The 22,996-nt window shown below is 36.4% G+C and overlaps 1 protein-coding gene across 1 annotated transcript in view; it reads left to right on the top strand.

Annotated features, from left to right (window-relative positions):
* Positions 1-22,996, top strand: part of LOC135771900 (sialoadhesin-like) — a 38,154-nt gene that overhangs the window by 13,977 nt on the left and 1,181 nt on the right. Inside the window, exon 8 of the mRNA XM_073815556.1 lies at positions 669-737. Within this exon, the coding sequence (XP_073671657.1) occupies positions 669-737 (69 nt within the window). The remainder of the gene's footprint in view (positions 1-668; positions 738-22,996) is intronic.

The raw sequence follows: 22,996 nt of genomic DNA, 5'->3' as shown, positions 1-22,996 counted from the left end.
ATTTCCAGTTTTAAAATACAGAGAGTTATTCAAGGAAACAACCCTACCCACTTTAGGGAACTCTGCAGCATAAAGTTTGCCGATATCAAAACATATTTACAATTGTATTAGTTAATTCATTTCCTAACTCAGGGGTAGGCAGCATCAGTCCTGAGTGCCGATGTCCTGCAGATTTTAGCTCCAACCCTGAAAAAACCTCACCTACTAGTTTTCAGGTGACTCTTTAGACCTTGATTAAATATTTCAGGTGTGCTTGATTAGAGCTGGAGCTAAACTCTGCAGGACATCGGCACTCCAGGACCGACATTGCCCTTAACCTAAACTAACAATACTTGCATAGCATCTGGTGTGCTAGGTTTACGGTATATGGGAATTATAGCTTAATAAGTTAGTATATGAGAACATGCCTAGAAACTCCTCTCTGCCTTAGCAACCCTATCACAATGTAAACATTTTAGGTAAAAGGGTGACATTCAAGGGGTTGTCATGCATCTGTGTCTGATTTCTTATAGTCATTTCTTTAAAACCTGTGGATCTAAATGCATCTGTATAAGTGTAAAAGAATCAAGCAAAGGGATAAAGTAAATGTAAATAAATATATTTATAAAAACATACAATATCACACTTCACCTTTCTTGTTGTGATATTAATGCATGTGTTTTTTACAGGTTAAATGATCTGTATGCAGCTGTGGCAGTCAAAACTTCCCCTAAAGCCCGTATACCATCACCAAAGAGGTATTGTGCATTTTAACCCAGTCAGTCTCTAAAACTGTAAACTGTACATTTGTTTTATAAAATATTTTTGTATAGTATGTTTTGTGGTGACATTCCAAAGACATAATGGTTTTTATACTGTGCAAACTGTACATTATATTCCTTTCCCCTAACCTAAACCGTAAACCCAACTCTCACAGAAAACTTTCAGCAATTTCAGATTTTCAAGCAACATCACTTGTGTGTGTGTGGCCGTTAAACCGCACCAACTAAATAGATGGGTGTGGGTGTAAATTTCTAAAATGTGTTGCATATTTGAAGTTTTAAAATACAGAGAGTTATACAAGTTCATGCTGACAACCTCACACCTTTTGTGCAAGCAAGGAACCCTACCCTCTTTGCGCAATTCTGCAGCATAAAGTTTGCAGATATCCAAACATATTTACAATTGTATTAGTTAATTCATTACCTTACTCAGGGGTAGGCAGCATCAGTCCTGAGTGCAGATGTCCTGCAGATTTTAGCTCCAACCCTGAAAAAACCTCTCCTACTTTTAGTTTTCAGGTGACGCTTTAGACCAGGGGTCACCAATTTTGCTTCTGGATGGCCAGTTTCTCTACAGAGTTTATGTCCAACCCTATAATCAAACACATCTAAAGCAGCTAATAATGTGTTTCAGGTGTGTTTGAATAAGGTTGGAGCTAAACTTTGCAGAGACACCGGCCTTCCAGGAGCAGGATTGGTGACCACTGACCTAAACTAACAATACTTTTATAGCATCTGGTGAGCTATGTTTACGTATGCAGGAGTTTTGGCTTGGTAAGTTAGTATACGAGAACATGCCTAGAAACTCCTCTATGCCTTAGCAACCTTATAACGATCTAAAAAAATGTCGGTAAAAGGGTGACAAACAAGGGGTCATCATGCATCTGTGTCTGATTTCTTATAGTATTTTTTTACCATATGTCTGCTGATCTAAATGCATCTGTATAAGTATAAAAGAATCAAGCAAAGGGATGAAGTAAATATACATAAACAGTGGCGTGTTTTCCATTTTGGTGGCCCTAAGCAATGTCCAAGTACCTTGGGCCCCCCACTCAGTGTCCTCGTGAGAATATCGTGAGGAGAAGATAACACTTTAGTGGCAGGGCACAACGGGATCCTTTCGGGAAAGTCACTTGAGTGGGAAACACAGCACAGCCGTGGGACATCCACTAGCACATCCGAAATACACAATGATGATATACTGGCGGGGGCACAGAGAGAGAGAGAGAGAGAGAGAGAGAGAGAGAGAGAGAGAGATTACTGATAATGTCTTCCGCAGAGTAAACGCTGGACAGCGCACAGATGTTGGACAGCGCTCAGAAGCTGGACTCCACAACAGGCGGAGCGCAAACTCGGCTGTGCCACTACAGCCGAGCGAGAGAGTAGAGATGAGAATAATCCAGCAGTCAGACGGGAAACCAATCCACAGGTAATAAATGACTAAGCGGGGAAATCTGAAGGGGCAAGGCAGCAGAGAGCACAGATGATAATTAGAATAACTATATATTACACGACAAGACTAGAACTAGACAAGGCTAGCGGGCATGAATATACAAAGACAAACTTCAGGAAACGAGGGAATTTTAAATCAAACCGGATTGGGCATAAATGAGAACAGGAGTGTGACGCTGGTGAGAAGAGTCAGAGATAATGGCCCTCATTTATCATACTTGCGTAGAAACGGGCGTATATGTTGGCGTAAGATTATGCTTACACTCCTCTCACCGCCTGATTTATGAAACTGTGCGTATCGTTGATATTCAGGTGTACGCAATATCTGCCCTTCATAAATGCCGCGGCCGAAAACGAGCATCATTAGAATAACAAGCCCATATAAATTCAAGTCTCCGCCTCCCCCACGCCCTCATTTTACGCCATTGACACACGAAAGACGGCAAAGAAGAGAATCCGGGGAAGTGAAAAGAAACAAAATTGTTTTATTTGGCAGTTTAAAGAGTGGGATTAAAGACACATTAATAATTGGATGACAATTTGTAATATTCTTATTATTATTTTTATTATTAATTGATATTTAGAAGAATAATTATTTATTATTATTATATTTACTGTTGCCTACATCTAAATTCTATGTCTGCTTAATGGTTCAGTTAATTTTTTTATATAATATTTTAAAATGATGTAGTAACTTTTGTAGTGTGTTGTTCTGTATTTACATACAGTTGTTTGTTAGCTGTATCTTAGATCCAGTTTGATACGGAGCTCCGGATATAATTCAAATTAACAATTTGTTTCCACGACATCCACATGTTTTAGCTAAGCTAATTCATAATTTGAAGTAATAATAATTGTAATAGTAATTACGAAATATTCTAAATATTATAATAATTAATTCCAAGGAACAAACTGTTGAATATTGGGAACAAATTCTAAATTTATGGTCATACTTTAGACTAAATAAGAAAAAGAAGTGTCCATAGCATAAAAAATTATTCGTGGCCATAATTTTGTCCGCATGTCATCATGATCGGATACGGCTCCATTCAACACAAGCATTTTACCTTACCTCATCTGTATTTATTTAACCTTTTATTGCATTACCATGTTTTCGTAGCACATCCTTGTGCTTTCTTGCAATGTGCCGCTTCAGATTCCAGGATGAATATTTGCTAACTCTTTACAGTCTCTCCGCAGTCCCTTTCAATTTTTTCTTCCTGCTCAATCTTAACTTTGATTTTTACTTTACATTTATGTATAAGGCTTGAATTCCATAACTTATTGCTAGACGTTTTTACAGATTCTCGAACTAGCAAATTATCAAAGGGCGTTCTGGGTTCAACGAGCGGTGCTGCGGAATTTTCGGAAAGGCGCTTTGATGGTAATATTACCGCACCGCTCAACGCTCCGCTCCCACTAAGCTCCGTTCACATGCTCGCTCTGAAACATCACGTAAAGCGCACAGGCTCTCAACTGAAGGAATACATGTGCATACAAATCAAATGCTTTGGTAAAGTCTCACAAATTAAACATTGAACATTGTTGCATAAAAATAAACACTGCAGTTTATAATTACTATGTTTTTTACAGTGGGTCATAATATATCATATATTTTAGTTTGTCAGTACGTTTTGTGGTGTTAGGAAGTTTTTGCGCATTTCTGCACTAACTCAAAATGTGCGTACACCACCTCCTGAGCAGGCGTAGGATTTGAGCGTGCCGTACGCCAACGTCCATATTGATAAATCTCAAAGTCACCGTGGTTTTGGGTGTACGCCAGGTTTACGCTGGAATTTTGGTGTACGCACTTTTGATAAATGAGGGCCAATGAGATCACCAGGTGGGAGGCGGGCACGTGTGGAGCTGTCAAAACAAAACACAACACATAATGAAACAAAGACAAAGCGGCCGGTAAGACCGAGATCATGACACCAACATTGTCTAAAGTTTTTTATTTGAATTGCACAACTATAATATTGAATATCTAGAACAATTTGGACATATATAAACCATATTTATTTTATTTTGAACTGGTTAACACAACAAATTTTACAGTTTGGTATAAGAAAAAATTTTTGATTTAAAAAATACAAATAGTGCCCATTGTCTTATTCAAATGATACAGAATTATTCTGGTGTTAATGTCTTGGTTTTACCTTAAACCAGTGGTTCCCAAACTTTTTCCACCGGGCCCCCCTTTTGTACAGACAAATATTTTTTAAGCCCCTCTCCGATACATCCTTTGCTTTGAAATTTCAAATAAAATAAATACAGTACTGCAACTTAAACTAATAAGAAAAAAGGGGAAGCATTAGATTACAATTCAGACTGATCTAACAAACTGAACTAACAAACACCTGCAAACACTGAGTTGGTTATTGCCTGGATTTATAATATGAATCACATAGCTCTCTGTGAGATACAACAAGTATATACTGTAGACTAGACATACAACCCCAAATCAGAAAAAGTTGGGACACTGTAGAAATTGTGAGTAAAAAAGGAATGGAATAATTTACTAATCTCATAAACTAATCTCATTATTTTATTTACAATAGAATATAAATAACATATCAAATGTTGAAAGTGAGATATTTTGAAATGTCATGCCAAATATTGGCTCATTTTGGATTTCATGAGAGCTACACATTCCAAAAAAAGTTGGGACAGGTAGCAATAAGAGGCCAGAAAATTTAAATGTACATATAAGGAAAAGCTTAAGGACTAATTTGCAACTTATAAGGTTAATTGGCAATATGACTGGGTATAAAAACGCCTGTCAGAGTGGCAGTGTCTGTCAGAAGTCAAGATGGGCACCAATTCCCCCAATGCTGCGGCGATAAATAGTTTTCTGAGTTTCTCAGAGATAAATTGCAAAGAGTTTGAAGTTATCATCATCTACAGTGCATAAAATCATCTGAAGATTCAGAGAATCTGGAACAATCTCTGTGCGTAAGGGTCAAGGCTGGAAAACCATACTTGATTCCCGTGATCTTCGGGCTCTTAGAAGGCACTACATCACAAACAGGAATGCTAATGTAATGGAGATCATAACATGGGCTCTGGAATACTCCCAGAAAACATTGTCGGTGAACACAATCCACCGTGTCATTCGCCGTTGTCAGCTAAAACTCTATAGGTCAAACAAGAAGCCATATCTAAGCATGATCCAGAAGCACAGGCGTTTTCTCTGGGCCAAGGCTCATTTAAAATGGACTTTGGCAAAATGGAAAACTGTTCTGTGGTCAGACGAATCAAAATTTGAAGGTCTTTTTGGAAAACTGGGACGCCATTTCATCTGGACTAAAGAGGACAAGGACAACCCAAGTTGTTATTAGCGCTCAGTTCAGAAGCCTGCATCTCTGATGGTTTGGGGTTGCATGAGTGCGTGTGACATGGGCAGCTTACACATCTGGAAAGGCACCATCAATGCTGAAAGGTTTATACAAGTTTTAGAGCAACATATGCTCCCATTCAGCTGTCGTCTCTTTCAGGGAAGACCTTGCATTTTCCAACATGACAATGCCAGACCACATACTGCATCAATTACAACGTCAAGACTGCATAGAAGAAGGATCTGAGTACTGAAATGGCCAGCCTGCAGTCCAGATCTGTCACCCACAGAAAATATTTGGCACATCATAAAGAGGAAGATGCGACAAAGAAGACCTAAGACCGTTGAGCAACTAGAAGCCTGTTTTAGACAAGAATGAGACAACATTCCTATTCCTAAACATTGGTCCTCCTCCAGCTGTTCCTTATATGTACATTTAACTTTTTCGGCCTCTTATTGCTACCTGTCCCAACTTTTTTTGGAATGTGTAGCTCTCATGAAATCCAAAATGAGCCAATATATGGCATGACATTTTAAAATGTCTCACTTTCTACATTTGATATTTTATCTATATTCTATTGTGAATAAAATATAAGTTTATGAGATTTGTAAATTATTCCATTCCTTTTATACTCACAATTTCTACAGTGTCCCAACTTTTTCTGATTTGGGGTTGAACACTAAAGATAAGATTTTGATGACATTGATGAGATACAGAATATGATTAATGTTTTTTCTGCGTGATTTAAACCTCAGCATGGTGTCTTTATAGCCTATTATGTTTCTTCCTGTATTTCACAACGAGTTTGGAACCAAAGATGCGTGTCACTGATCAAACCATACCACCAATCACAGGTGTCAAGGCCAAAGTCTTAAACTTGACAATCGAGTGAATGTTGTGCAGTTGCGAGAGCACAGAAAGAGTCGAGGAAGCGCTCATCCCAGCACTTAAATGTGTGACAGCATTTGTGCGTGCTAAGCAGAGGTGCGCTTTCGCGTGGAGTCTTTTTCGCCCGTGAACTAGCCTATTTATGTGCTCTTGCAAGTATGCTTTTTAAGGCACGAAAATTATTCTGCATGCATACTCCCACATCTCCGCAACATACTTTCGAAACTATGCTTACCAAGCTCCCCTTTTTATAACTCTGCCCGCAATCATAAAATAAGAAATCATTAAATAAGTTAACCACTCTTGGCCAGTAGAGGGCCCTCCAGGCCTGTGGGGCCCCACACAATTGCGTGGTTTGCATGGTGGGTAAACACGCCACTGTACATAAATATATTTATAAAAACATACAGTATCACACTTCACCTTTCTTATTGTGATATTAATGCATGTGTTGTTCACAGCTCAAATGATTTGTATGCAGCTGTGGGAGTCAAAACTTCCCCTAAAGACTGTTTTCCATCACCAAAGAGGTATTGTGCAATTTAACCCATGTCAGTCTCTAAAACTGTTAACTGTACATTTGTTTTATGTAAAAAAAAATTGTACAGTATGTGTTGTGGTGAAATTCCACAGTGTAATGGTTGTATACTATACAAACTGTACATTCTATTCCCTTCCCCTAACCTAAACCTGAAACCCCAGCCTCACAGAAAACTGTCTGCTATTTCAGATTTTCAAGAAACGTCACTTGTGTGTAGCCGCTAAATGGCACCAACTAAATAGATGGTAGTGGATGTAAATTTATAAAATGTGTTGCGCATTTGAAATTTCAAATACAGAGAATTATACAAGTTTATGCTGACAACCTCACACCTTTTGTGCAAGCAAGCAACCCTACCCGCTTTATGGAACTCTGCAGCATAAAGTTTTCAGATATCAAAACATATTTACAATTGTATTAGTTCATTCATTACCTAATTCAGGGGTAGGCAGCATTAGTCCTGAGTGCCGATGTCCTGCAGATTTTAGCTCCAACCCTGATAAAACCTTTCCTACCTGTAGTTTTCAGGTGAAGCTTTAGACCAGGGGTGCCCAACCCTTCTCCTGGACATCTACCCTCCTGCATATTTTAGTTCCAACCCAGGTTCAACACATCTGACTCTACTTTTTAGGTTAGGGTTAGGGTTAGGTTCAGGTTCAGGTGTGTTTGATTGGGTTGGAGCTGAACTCTGCTGGACAGTAGGGCTGTTTCTTAGTATGTGTTTTTTTCAGCGATTTTGCATCCTTGTGTTCTCGCTCTACGTCATCATTAACTGTCGAAGTTCAATTCCAATTCTCTCGCTGGCCAACCAAAAACTAACCCTGTGTTCATTTTTACGATGGCCAAACAGTACCTATACCAGGGTTCAATAAAAACTAAATATACTCCATCCCTTACTAAATTTACCATTATTACTATAGTAAGGGTGTCACGATTTCGATTTTAAATCGAAATCGATCGAAATTAAGTCTAACTTCGAATTAAAAAATGGGATCGACGGTGTTGCCACGTCCCCATGTCACGTCCGGTCGGCTTGTCAAGCGGGGGAAAATAAACCTCTCAGAGGTGCCTTTAAAATCATAGATCCAGCGGAACGCGATTTATATTTTAAATATGAGGGATGAATTGCTCCATGTAATGCATATCATAAACAGGATTACTACCTAGTGATCTGCCTTCGGACAGAGCCCAGCTCTGTGCACGTGCGTGAGAGAGCCGCCAAGATGCAGCGGGTTATATTTTAAACAAAAGGGATAGTTTGCCTTAGCCTGCATAAAACGCATAAAACTGAACAAATACGTTAGGATTGCTACTTTAGTTTATGTTTAGACTGTGGACAGATGCGAGAGCACGTGCACGTGAGACAGAGAGAAGCACAGCTGCTTATGACGCACCGGTTTTATTTCAGATGCTAGGAGGAGTCCAAGACGCATGTATTAAGTCCATCTGCGTGCAAGAAGGAATCCTCTCTCTACATACATGCTCTCTCGCGTAAAGTAAAGCCCACAAACCCCCATGCAAGGAAAAGCATGCAATGGGCATGTTAATGTGAAACTATAATAATAATAATAATAAAGGCATATAATTTTTGTCTTTAAAAAAAATTAATAATTTCAAAACCGAGAATCGAATCGAATCGTGGCCTTAGAATCGAAAATGTAATCGAATCGAGGATTTGAAGAAAAGTGACACCCAAGGCCGCGTTATCCTAATGGGCAACATGGGCTGCAGCCCAGGGCCCAGAACACTAGGGGGCCTCCGAGACAATTCTATTTTGAGTTTTTAAAAACATTTTGATTGACGTAATTAGGCGTAAGTGCTACCTAGAGCAGAGGCCCCCAACCACTGGGTCGCAAGAATGTTCTGAAAAAAATTGTATAATAGCTACGTAATAGCTTATGGGATATTTTGTCCTTTAAGAGCCGACAAATAACATCGATCATTTCCACTCTTGTACAAGGCCGCGGTCTCTCTGGGACCTTCAGCCCACCAGGAAAAATTATAAATGGAGTACTAGATTAAAACCTTGGATACTGTACATAATCTATGCGGACAGCATCCAAGACATAATCTATTAAAGACTTCTCCCTGTATTAATTTCGTGTAAGAAGGCTGTGTCTTTATTTCTTGTTTGTGTATGGATCGACTTTTTTCTTAGTTTAACTGTTGGATGGATGCATGAATAGCCATCTTCTGTGGTAAGTCCTTACATTAAAAAAAATGTATATGCAAAAGCGAAGTTGTAAGATAAGGCAATATGCATGTTATTCTGTTTCATGTTTATTTCCTTTCGTTTTGTATAGCCCTTTTCATTTTTTTATTTCTGCACACGTTGCAACTGCAAGCAGCAGAGCAACCTGCCTTCGCTTTTTAAAAATAGTATGTGTTGATAATAAACGTTTAAACTAACATTGTGATATGCTGAAAATATTTATTTAAATAGTTGTTATTATAGGCAAGTGTTGATTTGAGAGGCTCAATTCATCATACATGTCGTCAACTTGCTGTCGGCCACTAACCACTACTTATCATAAAAACTTTAACAAACAAAAACTGCTCTAAAATGTAAATAAAAAAGAAATATAACTATTTTTGCAATTTAAAACAAAACTGAACTGCTTTAATTGCTGCAAGAGTACAGCTGTACAAGCTGTGTAAGCAGTTATTTTTTGCTATTTCTGCGGATTTCTTTTGCAAAATCTATGCGGAATTTTGCAGAATGATTTAAAATGTTTTAAAACGATCCGAGAGAATGTGTGCTGTGAATATTACAAAACAATAAAATATTTTATAACATATTATACATTTTATTAAAGGATTACCCTGAATTAAACTAGACCAACATGAACCAACAGATAATGGATAATGTGCTTTCACGACCATAGAGTTTTTTATTATATACATATATTACTGTCTACAGTGTAACAGTAAAAAGAAAAGGCTTCTCATAATAAATATAGCGTATATAGCAAGATAATTTCATCAGTTTAACAACACAATGTATATATATTTATCTTGTAAACGGATTTGAAATAATAAATAATTGTCGTGTCACGTAGCAAGAGAGACGATAGAGATCTCATTAACTTCTCCGCAGTAAGTTTTATTTCAAATTCAAGTTTTACATATTAAATAGACTATTAAAAAGTTTGTGCTGCTCTTATAAAAACCTCACTGCAGACAGCACAGACTTCTACTCACAAACATACGCGATGCAGTAACTATATCTGCGGAAACAGATTCCTAATGGGGAGAATTAAAAAGTTCGGACTCGGGCTGAGAATTCTGGGCTCTTCTACTTTTGCGTCAACTTGATTTTAATAATTTAAATGAGGAATTATATTTAAAGAAGAACAGACAGTAGCACTTTTAGTTGTGAGTTGCATTTAATAAATGTTATTTTCTGGGCTGTTTCTGATTGTAAAATTATTACTTGATAATATTGTTTAATTTATTTAAATAATTTCAGCCTACTTTTGCGTCAACTTGATTTTAATAATTTAATTGAGGAATTATATTTAAAGAAGAACAGACAGAAACACTTTTAGTTGTGAGTTGCATAAATGTTATTTTCTGGGCTGTTTCTGATTGTAAAATTATTACTTGATAATATTGTTTAATTTATTTAAATAATTTCAGCCTACTTTTGCATCAACTTGATTTTAATGATTTAATTGAAGAATTCTCTTTAAAGAAGAGCAGAAAGAAGCACTTTTTGTTGTAAGTTTTATTAAATAAATGTTATTTTCTGGTCTATTTCTGATTGTAAAATTATTTGATCATATTGTTTAATTTATTTAAATAAGTTTAGCCATTTAATGTTGCACATACACTGTAAAAAACACTGGATTTACTAAAAAATATAGACAGTGCATCGTTTTTGCATCCCTTTTTTTAGTAAGTTTTACTAAAAAAAAATTCGCAATGGGGCACTTAGTAAATCCAGCCTATTTTTTTCAGTGTATATTGGGGGGCCTCAAACCAGCGTTAGCCCAGGGCCTCACAAAGGCTTAACCCGGCACTGGTGACCAGGGGCGCCGTTAGCAATTTTGGACCCCATGAAAAAATAGGGGGTCAGGCCCCCCCATACCCATTTCGTACCAAACATACAATCCAACCTACTGTAGCTATTCAAAATCTTTGTCTGTAATTTAATAATACAGAACTATTTATTTTGCTATTGTTTTGACCACAGTTATCAGTATTTATAGATACCTAAAATGTCTGCAGCTAAGATAATTTATTGTGCAATGCAAATTTAATTGAAAAATACAGTACATTAAATCAAATATTCAGAGAAAATGCAACATTCTTAAAGATTACAGATAAATGTGACCATGCCTGTGAAAACTCAGCTGAAGTATTTCTTTGTGATTTACTGTTTTCCACATAAAATCATCCTATATAATGTAAAGAACATTTGTGAAAATATAAACTTGATATCTTTAATGTTGACTGAGTAATGTCATGTCAGCGATTGAAATCATAGTGAAATTAATGCTTGAAATGTGATGCTTTTTATCTCACAATAAGATTTGAGGCTTAGTCTGATTTTCAGAGACAGTCTTAGTGACATACTGTATACTTGAGCTCTTACACACATGACATTGTAACATTTAAAAAACAACAATGCATCTTTTCTATGTACATTCTGCCTGAAATAAGACTGGGTCAACAATGCTTGACCAAAGCGACGTGGTGAGCTTGAACCTGCTTACATCACGAGGCATTTTTTGGACCCAACATTCAATAGGAAAATTCAACTGCAGTAGCCACCGTTCAACCTGAAGAGGGCAGCACTCAGACGTTTTTACACCATATATTGTAGTATTGAAACACTTTATATCCAAATGTCAAAAAACGTACTAAAATCAATGAACAGCACTAATAAAACCCCATTCTTACAGATCATTAACTAAAAAAAGTTGGTTTAGGGTTTAGTTACTCTTTAAGAAAACAGCTATACTGTTATTAAATGATTCTTCAGGGCTCTAAAATGAAATGAATGACAACTATAGCAGATTACGACATAGATTTCCATTGATTTCTTAAACCTGTTGCAAGTTGAGAAGCTTTAATATACAAAATTTGACTAGTTTAGCCTTAGTTGCTTTTCAGTAATATCACAACCAACTCGATTTACGACTGCATAAAAATTCTTCCTTGGCATATTGCGTTACAAAACAAAACAGTGTGTAACCGATCGCATTTCTAGTTTATGTTAATTAGCTTATACGGGCTACGTTAATTAAACAGCTTATAAGGGCTGACTTCGCGTAAGAATCATAACACAAAACAGGGAACATAAATCACCTTGATTTTTTTTTAAACTGAGGTGAACAGAGCGAAGACTTATTACAGTGGAAAGAAAACTGCATTGTATTGCTCCTGCGTCACATTGTGTAAACTGCATTTATAATAAGGAAGTGCACATATGCAGATATCATAGGAAATAGCAGTAAATACACACACCTTGCTCTCTTGTGAAGTTCACGCGCACTGTGAGACCGTGGATTGAAGACGGCGCTAAAACGCAGAGTAAAGACGGGGCGGAGCTAAGAGGGCTCAGCTTAAGGGGGTTGCGTATGCGGCACAGTCCTTGGCTGGGGCCCTCAAAAGTTCATGGGCCCTTAGAATCGTCCTAACTTTTCCCCCCCTTACGGCGCCCCTGCTGGTGACACCCCTACACTATAGTATTTGTAGCCAAAAACATGGTTGCACTTTTTCAGTAGTAAAACCATGTTTTTTAAATGTATACTTGTGAAATTATAACAAAATATTTAACCTCCTCTACACGGCGGACCCTGTACCAGGTCCAAAATTACTTATTATGACTTAATATAAAATATTCATTTAATTTTTAATGGTCTGTCAAGGACCCAGTGCCACATATGAGATGCTGTTTGAAAGCTTAAATAAAAATAATAATAATTTAATATATTGTGTGATTGTGTGTGTGTGTGTGTTTACATTCTATTTACTTTTTTTATAAATTCCCAAGTAAACCTTATCATGGTTTTACTACAGATAAAGTTACATTCCTCTTACATTCCTACAAGGCTCATTATGTGGCTTATTATGCAAGTCTTTTGTTTCCTCAGCTGTCAATCACAGATTATTCAGGAGCTTTCACGCCTCTTCGCATACAGCCTTTCCCAAGCGAAAGTGTCTTAGAAATTGTAAATCAATATATTGTTTTATGTGAATGAGTAGGCAGAATGATTTTCACATCATTATAATGAAAAAAAACTCTAGACTACTAGATCTCTCAAAAATACAAACATACATACATGTTGCTCATAAAATATTGTAGCTTAGTTTGTGCTGAACTCCATGTTATGAGACTTTTGCTATTTATTATGTTTTTAAGCAACTGAAAAAATGTCAGTGCAGGTCAAAACTTCTCCAGGGCCATGAAAACCCCTTTGACCCCAGAGGGTTAATAAGTTGAGATACAAGGGGCCAACATGCATCTGTGTCCGATTTCTTATAGTAATTTCTTACCATTGGCCGGTTGCATAAACATAGCCGTGACGTTAAGACTGCGTCTTAAGAATGATTCTGACTAACTAGCAATTAGTTAGGGCTAATCAGTTTTATTATTTGGATTTAAATTAGACCAATCTACCTTTCTATGTAACATACTTAAAACAGTTATGATCAGTCTTGAAGAAAAAAATCCATGACTAACTTTTAAGACTCTTAAAGTTTTATGCAACCGGCCACATATCTCTGCTGATCTAAATGCCTTTAAGTGTAAAATAATCAAGCAAAGGGATAAAGTAAACATACATAAATATATTTATAAAAACATACAATAATACACTTTACCTTTCTTGTTGTGATATTAATGCATATGTTGTTCACAGCTCAAATGATCTGTATGCAGCTGTGGCAGTCAAAACTTCCCATAAAGCCCGTATACCATCATCAAAGAGGTATTGTGCATTTTAACCCAGTCAGTCTTTGTTTTAAAATATAGTTTTTGTACAGTATTATCGTAGATTGAAGTAGCTGTCTACACTCTTAAATATAAGAGTGCATCATATTGACATTAAAGAATCATTTTTTGACTGTGGGTTTCCATAAAGGACCTAACATCAGAATAATCTTTCTTTTCTTTGCGCTGAAAAGGGAACTTTAGATTAAAGCCCGGCTGATTTTACAGATTTATTGGTTTGCTTTCTCATGTTATATTCTAACACATCACCTACACTTGTCATCAAAGGTGATGTGTTAGAAGCAGGAAAAATGGGCAAGCGTAAGGATCAGGGCCCGGTTCCCCAAAACGTTCTTATCGCTAAGTAGTTCTTAACCTATTCCTTAACCTCTCTCTTAACTCTATGGCACGGTTCCCAAAACGTTCGTACGCTAAGTATATCTTCTGTAAGTCACACTTTCGTAAGGTTGGTCTGGACCATTCGTAAGCTCTCTCTTAGCGTTGTTTGAAGGCAAAACGCTATCACCGCAGTCTTTAGAAATCAGCGCAGCGCAGTACAAGTCAAACTATGGTATGGTGACAATGATTTTATGATATGGACATTTTTAAGACTTATAATAAAATATGTTTGCAATGGATACAGGACTATTTATGCAGTTGACTTTATTTGGTGTCAGAACTAATGAATCAAAGACGGCGCCGGTGTTTGTTCCTCATTGAAGTCTGTTCCCTCTATGTTTATAGCGTTTTCATCACGTTACATTGATAATTTATTTAGAAAGATTAAAGATTTCAATTGGTTATACTAAAAAGCAATAATATCATATATTCTATTATACAATTTATTAAATATTACATATTTGACAGTTTTATGTCTTTTAACATATAGCCTGTCTTTTTCCGTTTTTCTCTCTTCACTGTTTGTTTTAAAACTGTTATGTTTCCATACATTATAAATATATATTATACATATAATATGATTCATACTGTAAAAATAATCTCAGTAGCCATTAAAACTGTCAATGTATATAAAGAATAAATGTATAATGTGATAAAAACGCTATAAAAACACTGCACTAAAGGTAAAAAAGGGGGACAAACTTCCCCGTAACACCGGTAACCCCGTAACCGTTTAGTCCATGGCAATTTTTTTTATTAGGCAACACTTAAAACCTTTTGACAATTTGCCTGACGTGGCTAAATAAAAAAAATTGCCTCCCAAGACAACCCATTATGGAGCTGCTGGATCTTCTCAGACCATATTCTCTATCTAACTCTCTCTGTTTATTGTAGATAGGTTGTTTTTTATTGAAAACATTAGTGACAAGCAATACCGCATTAAACAGAGGTAGCTGCTTGCCAAGTAATTCTGATTGTAAAGTACCTTACCTTTAGTGTAAAAGTGTATTATATAATTTTTTTAAGTCGTTAAACCCACATCAATAAGCGGCACAAGTGGCACAACGGAATAAGCAGGGTGGATGATTAGCGAGGGATACCCGGTTCGTCTACCCGTATTACTGACAATTTGATAATTTAATTAATAGTCTATATTTTACAGATAACTAAACTATGTTAAAATAAATGTTACTGGAATAATTTGAGTAATGTTCCATTTGTATAGAACGTGTTGTCGTTCTTAACGCTGTAATGCACCTTCACGTGAAGTGGAAAATCGATCCCTGAGAGATCGATTGCAAATAATTCAGCACCTTCACTTGGGACAGCGTCATTGTTACGTCGTTCTTAGAGGCAGCGTGTTAAGAAGCTTCCTAAGAGACACTTCGGGGAACACACTTAGGAACACAAACAACTTTGGTAAGATATATCTTTTTGAGTCTTCTTAGCGCGCTAAGAGTGAACGTTATCGGGGAACCGGGCCCTGATCAGTGTAGTCTACGTGATACGCAGGTATACGCTGTATACCCATTAGGAAAGGTGAAGAATTTTTTCCGTATACCCACTTAAATAGCGTGAAGATGCGTAACAGCATCGGTTTGGGACACATTTCTTACTTTATTTGTAAATTTAGATGTGCAACACTGACCATTAGCATGCTCCACTTCCTTACCTCCAAATGAAGTAATAAACTGGACTGATGATTTAAGCGTGTGCCTGGTTAACTCTACGGATTTTGTAATGTTTCGGCACTGTTCCGCGCATTCACTTTCATTAATTTCATGGACTGTTTCTTTACAGTGTCGTGGTGGTAAGTGGTCTTGACACATGGATGCCAATAAAAATACAAAAACATCAATGCCTTCTATTTAGCCCTTTCAATATGAACCAGAGAGTAACATAATGTGAGAGCAAAACACATAAAAAAACTATAGCAGATGTCATGGTATTTACCATAGTAAACTGTTGTAATATTTTGCGACAACGCATCATTGACCCAGAATGCACTACACTGTAAAAAATAATATGCCCCATCTACTCAATAAAATTGTGGCAAAAGATTACAAGCAATATCATTAATTGCATTCAACAAATCAAAATTGATTTAGATTTACTCTATAAACTCCTAAATATTAACATATTCAAAAAGAAAAACTGCAATTTGCAATTAAATTTTTTAATAAAATTTAAACAAAAATATTGGGTTTACTAGACAAAGATCTAGCACTATACAATAAAATATATTATGCCATATCTACTCAATAAAAGTGTGGCAACAGATTACAAGCAATATCATTAATTAAACAATTTCTTTGTGTGTACAAGTGTTTAAAACAAGTGCTCACTGCACATTCACAACATATAAAATAAAAAACACAGGTGGAAAGAGGCCACATTGTTTGTGATTCAATAAAACAACAATGTTAAAACTGCACAAAAGTCAAAAACAGTAGTGCTGACTTTACATATTGCACATTAATTAATAAAAAAGTGTTAGATTTTTACAGAAAACAGTACATTTGTTCATGAATCATTAAAAGCATTATTAAAATGTTTAAAACTACTGATTCCCAGATCTTAAATAAAAAACATTATGACATCTGGACTAACATTTCAGGCCAAGGATGCACATACATGTCTGCTGCAAAGTTTCAGTATTAAAACGTTTTTCAGTCCTTGAATTTTTGGGGTGAGCTTTAGAATCCATCTGCATAATGAATTTTCAAAAAATGCATAGTAGTATTTTAGTTCTTTGGGGTACGGCAAATTAAGCACATAGAAGGTACCCAGCATCAATGCAGGCTTGTGCCACAGATTTGAGCGGCTCAAGAATCATCACTCCAACAACGGCTCCAATATCGTCATAGTCTCAAAGAACACCTTCTTTCTATTTGATTACACATATGCCCATGGTGATGTTTTCCGGGTCTTTCAATAAGTCATCATGTTGACTTTCCTACATTTAAATAAAAATAAGCTGTTATTAGAGATTGTTCTGATTCATAATACTTTGAGAAGTCTACAGGCAAGGGTAATTACAAAAACTATGACACCCCTGTTCCCCATATATTATACAGTGCCCTCCATTAATATTGGGACAGAGTGCACACTCTGAGCTTTATTTAGAGGGTATTCACAAATTCCAATTGGTCTTTAGGATTTAGGAATTACAGTCGTTTAAATAGGCCAAATGTAATGGGACAATTGACTTAAAAGCTGTTTAATGGACATTAATTTTGTATTTGTAATAATTTCCTCATAAATGAAGCATGTTATGGTCTGAAGTTTGGCATTTGGACGCTGTGGCTGTGAACCCACATTATACACAATTCATGTTGTCGTGGATTTTCCAGATGGAATAATGGATGCAGTAGAGAGATATGTAAAATAATTTGTTTTATTAAAGAATTGTATCTAGACAGCATAAACACAATACTGGCTCAGCCTGATGATCATCAAACAGATATGACAGCTGAACTCACTCTCCAAAATCACAACTCCTATTCTTATAGTTTCATTGCAAGCTTGCAACGCACAGATTTCCTGTTTTTTAACACCTTTTAAAAACCAGACTCTGTGTTTTCCATAGCATCAGCCACTAATTCTGTGTCTGTCACTTTTGCTAATTTGAGCTGACCAATTGTCAGGTTTTTAGTTTTCAACCTTTTAGTTTCCACCAATCAGCAATTAGGTTTGCTTCGTTGCTACAGAGCAAGTTATTTTTGTTTCAATGCAACTGCGCTTTTATTGGAAACTTAACAATGCACTTGCAATAAACTTAGTTCAAAAGGGCAATGCACTCAGTGTCCTTTTGATGAACCAAAACTTAACCGCAAAACAGTTCTATTCAGGTGACACATTAATATTCAACTTTTAAAATATGAAAACACTCAGTATATAAAACCATATGATAATAAAACAAATACAGAATATAAATGCGATATGAATCTCCCAAATTCTCTCACAATGTCCATAAAACAGCTTTTAGCGAACTGTCCCATTACATTTGGACCTGAAATATACCTGAAATATCCCAATATGAAGGAACACCGAGAAAGCAAAAACACAGTGGAACTGCAGGTAAGCACTGCAGCTTTTAAATTTTGACAATTGATAATGAATTTATCGTGACGTGAATATTAAAACATGTTGTGAGATATCGCCACTGATATTTTTATAAGCAGCATGCAAAAAACATCTCTCTGACACTAAAAAATGTTTATAGTAGGCTACTGACAAGAACAAAGTCTAATAATAAGCGAGTGCTCGTATCGCGTTAAGATTAATTGGGAAAGCAATAGTGACGTTACATAAATATGGTTTTATTAACTTTTACCTCGCGCCAAAACAATAACAACACAAAACACACTAAATATGAATAAGAAAACAAGTAATAGTTTCATGACATCAAATACTGCTGATTTGATCTCATTTCTGACAATTAAAAAAAAAACAGACAGGGCCCGACATCAGAGCCAGGGAATCCCTGTATGAAATGTAGCCCAGAGAGGGCGGTGGTCAGCGGGGCGAGTGAACACTGACGTCCGCTCTCTGATTCCCACGTACCGAAGCTTCCCAAGCAAACGTTCAAACAGGCGCTATGTTTACTAATCGACTGCATATTTGAATATTATACATATATATTCTCGACTGAACTAATCTTAAAACGACACCTTGTGACCAAGAAACAGTAATATTAAGAAACGGCTATTTCGTCCATTGAGTAATTATGAGATTCAAAACAGCCGAGTGTTACCTGTCATTCTGGCCTTCAAATCCGTGGCGGAAGAAAGTTGTTCCCAAACAAAGAGGCTTTTAAAATAACTTGTTTATGTTTTCTAGTTTTTGTTTTTCAAACTTGTGCCGTCGAACTGTTGTATAAAAGCAATATCGCTCTCGGAGTCGTGTGGTATTTGTTTACGTTATATCGTAACGGCTGTGATTGCCTCCGGCACTCGCCTGGAGGAGCTCTCTTATAAACGGCGTATTTTAAGTTTATAAAAATATTCAATGTAATAAAAGGTGCTGTATTACATGAAATAGTACTTACTGTGAAAATAGACCGACTGAGCAAAACTCCAGTGCTGAAATATCCCAACTTCAGATCGACCGTAAACCTGACTGGAAACTTAAAAGACATGTAATTTGCTTAAAACCTATTAATATATATTAATTAAAATCAAAAACTTAAATTAAATAGTTAAAACTAGCTAAATTGAATTATGCTTCATTTAATTGGGGCCATAATAATTTTTTTCAGTGTATTTGTAACAGTGTACACTTCAAAAAGTATTTTACAGTCTTTAAAGAACTGTCCACATTTCCCGACGAAAGATTCCATGTTTGTGTTCTGTTACATTGATTCACACCCAGAAAATCAGACAGCAGTTTAGACTTATCAGGTTATAAACGTTGAAGAATCCAGCTCCAAGAAAAGTTTCTGAAACACCTGAAAAGATGCCTGGGATACTGGAGATTCAATGCATAGATCCAATCCTAGGAGGATAAAGCATGCCCTGTGAACACCTTTAAGGCCTCGATAACAATTCCAGCATCCCTTGGGCTGCCACTCCTAGAAGATCCATTCTTTACAATTACAACCATCACAAGCTGCCCAAGTCCCGCCTCTTCATCATTATCCTGCAACATTAAACAGCAATTATGTCTTAAAACCTTTATAAATGTATACAGCTTGAATATCGAAATAATCCACACATTAAACTTCTATATTAAAATGTTTTAAAGAAAACTGGAAGATATGTGCAATGGAGTTCATCTGAGTTTGTGGCTTATTAGGTGTGTTTGAAATGTGCAGTAATATTGAAAACTGATAATAAATTCTCATTGGAATTACAAATAATATCAAAAAAATGTTTGAAAAGATATATAATCTATGTTTATAATTAGGGCAAATCTTTTCCCTACATTTTTTTCTGTCACACGATAGGATACAGTCACATATTTATTTGTTAACCAAGTTACTCACATGTGTATATACACACACATACACTATATACACAATATAATATGTACAATATATTTATTTAATAATATTCCTCACCTTTTGTGTGAATAAAGTTCTCCCTCAGCAATGTTTCACGTTGCCTGCAGGAAACTGAAGTACAGGCCTTCATGAACACACAATTTAGATAATAGGTCGCAAAATTAATAATAATAATAATACATGTTCAATTTACATTATGTAGAAAGCTTAAACATTATAAAAAGACAACTTATACATTTACGTTAATATCTTACTCACCTTTTGTGGAATTAAATGAATAATGTTATATTTCCCCTCAGTAATGATACTGTACTCCAGTAAGAGGCCTTTGTCAAACAATTCAGTCAGCAATGGTTCATGTTTTCCGCGGGAAAATTCAACACAGGGCGTCACAATTGAGCACAAAATTAATTTACAGCGGAGAATAGTTTTACATGACCAATTTATTAGAATACTTTGTGGATATAATTAACACAAAACTAAATAAACCGAAAAAGACCGCAGTAAAGTCACATTTATCTTTAAAACACGAACCAAGCGAGCGAGCGAGCAGAATTTGTCATAATAAATGCATACATATCTATGAAAGTTAGTGATAAGAGAACCCACCCATTCAGAGGAACAGTATGATTGGTCAGTTTTTCTGTCACTCAAAATGAGTTGCATCTGGACCACCAATGGCAGCATGCGAATCGACGAATGCATCCTATAGAAATGCGACCTCCTAGGTCCTAAAGCTGAAGTTACGTCCAAACCCAGTTCATATTAATCCTTATTGCAATTAATATTTACAAATTACAAACAAATTATACAAAGAAACACTGCTTATAGACTTATAAAACCAAAGATTGCCCGTTAAATTTACCCGAAATGAATTTTATCCACAGTTTAAACACTACATTGACGTCACAGCCAGCGGTGATTTTCAGCGAGACTGGCCGAGATGAGGCGCCGTTGTCCGGTATATATGAGCCCTAAGCACCGGCTGATTATCTGGAGCTCCCATCGCCAAAATCTCGAAGGAAATGTTTAAATAGGCGATATCTTTATGAACCTACTGCAGATTCTTGTTTAAAAAACATACATTCTTGACTGAAATGCTTTCAAAACTTTGAATTTTGGCACAATAACAGAAATATTTCCTAAATCCGTCTGCTCAGCGCTCAAGACCTGCATATCAACCCGGAATGGTTTTTAATTTAAAGCTCTACTGTGTACTTTATTTAGTTAATTCTTAGCAAAAACCCATGTGTTCTTTCAAAAGTATGTGCTCATTCATGTGTAATTACTTCCACCCCACTAATCAAAGCATTCTTGTAAGTGTAGAATCTGCTATTTAAAATGCATACCGTCGAAGCGCTCTCTGGCTGAATCCATGTTGTGTCTCCATCTTTGAAATACATTCGCCGACGAGGGACATTCCTGAAATTCAAGCTCCGCCTTTCGCGCTTTCACTCTACACTCACGCTGCCCGATAGCTGAAGCCTCCGGAGGTTGCATGTGTAGGCGGTATACGTCATCAAGACAGTCTTATTTCAGAATATTAACAATTATAAAGCTGACAATTATTCTTAGTTAATTGTAAATTGATGTAATATGCTTATGACTTGTGAATGTAATTCACAGTTAATTTAAATAAACCAGGCTTGATGACGTATGCAGCCTACGACCTGCGTAGCTGAATCCTTCGGCTGCGACAGCTGCAAACCGTGATGAACCTGCGATCTATGAATAATGCTTTGATTTGAAAGCCTGTTGAAGACATATTCTCGAGGACATTAAAACAAATCGCCATGGAAGCGAAACGGGGATTTTAAACGACAACGCGACAGGAAAAACATCAAGACCAAAGTCAATATTGGAGTTAGTTTTCCAAGATGGGGCTCAAGGGACACTGAAGTTGCACTTTATATCTTCTCCACAGGTAATTCAGCATATTCGTTTACATCTATACAGTCTATGTTGTAAACTTGAAGTTTTATAGTTCCTTGGCTAACTTTAGCATGATTATGCATAACACTTGTTAGTGTAAACACGCATGTGGTTTAATGTGTTCGAACAGACACACGCCGTCTCTCCACCCATTTATGTAATCTGAGGTACTGAGATAAATGTTTTTCATCTTTTCTGACCTCTAGCACAAACACTATTTTTAGCCTTTCATTGATAAAACGCAGCTGATCTGCGCGTCTTTCATTTCATTTTACAAGCGTGTGAAAGTTGCGCGATCTTTTTTCACCAATATGAGAGAAAGCTCTTACATATACACGGACATGTAACGCTTACATAAAACATAAGCATTGGACTCTGACATAATATTCGCGTCCATTTAAACCCGTCATTACTCTCGCTCATGATTAAATGACAGGAGAGGGACTCGTCCACAGACCATCTCATCAGTATTCTGGAGAGAAGCGGTCGAAAATGGACAAAAAGAGACGGATTAAAACACATATTTAATTCCAAGTTTAACAGCCCCTGTGATATTTTTCCTCGCGTCGATGAAAAAGGAGTGTCTAAGCTACGTTTATGGTTGCTTTTTGTATGTGATTTTAAGCGGACATATCATGACAATCAGACTTTTTCCATGTTAAACATAAATCTGTGTGCTTTGATGGATCATAGGCAAAGGACATTGCAAATTGTTCATTTTTTTTCATTGCTTTTGCTTTG

This window comes from Paramisgurnus dabryanus, chromosome 8, assembly GCF_030506205.2.
Source record: "Paramisgurnus dabryanus chromosome 8, PD_genome_1.1, whole genome shotgun sequence".
Lineage (NCBI taxonomy): Eukaryota > Metazoa > Chordata > Actinopteri > Cypriniformes > Cobitidae > Paramisgurnus > Paramisgurnus dabryanus.
The sequence above is the reverse complement of the archived record's forward strand: the minus strand, read 5'-3'. Positions and strand labels throughout refer to the sequence as shown.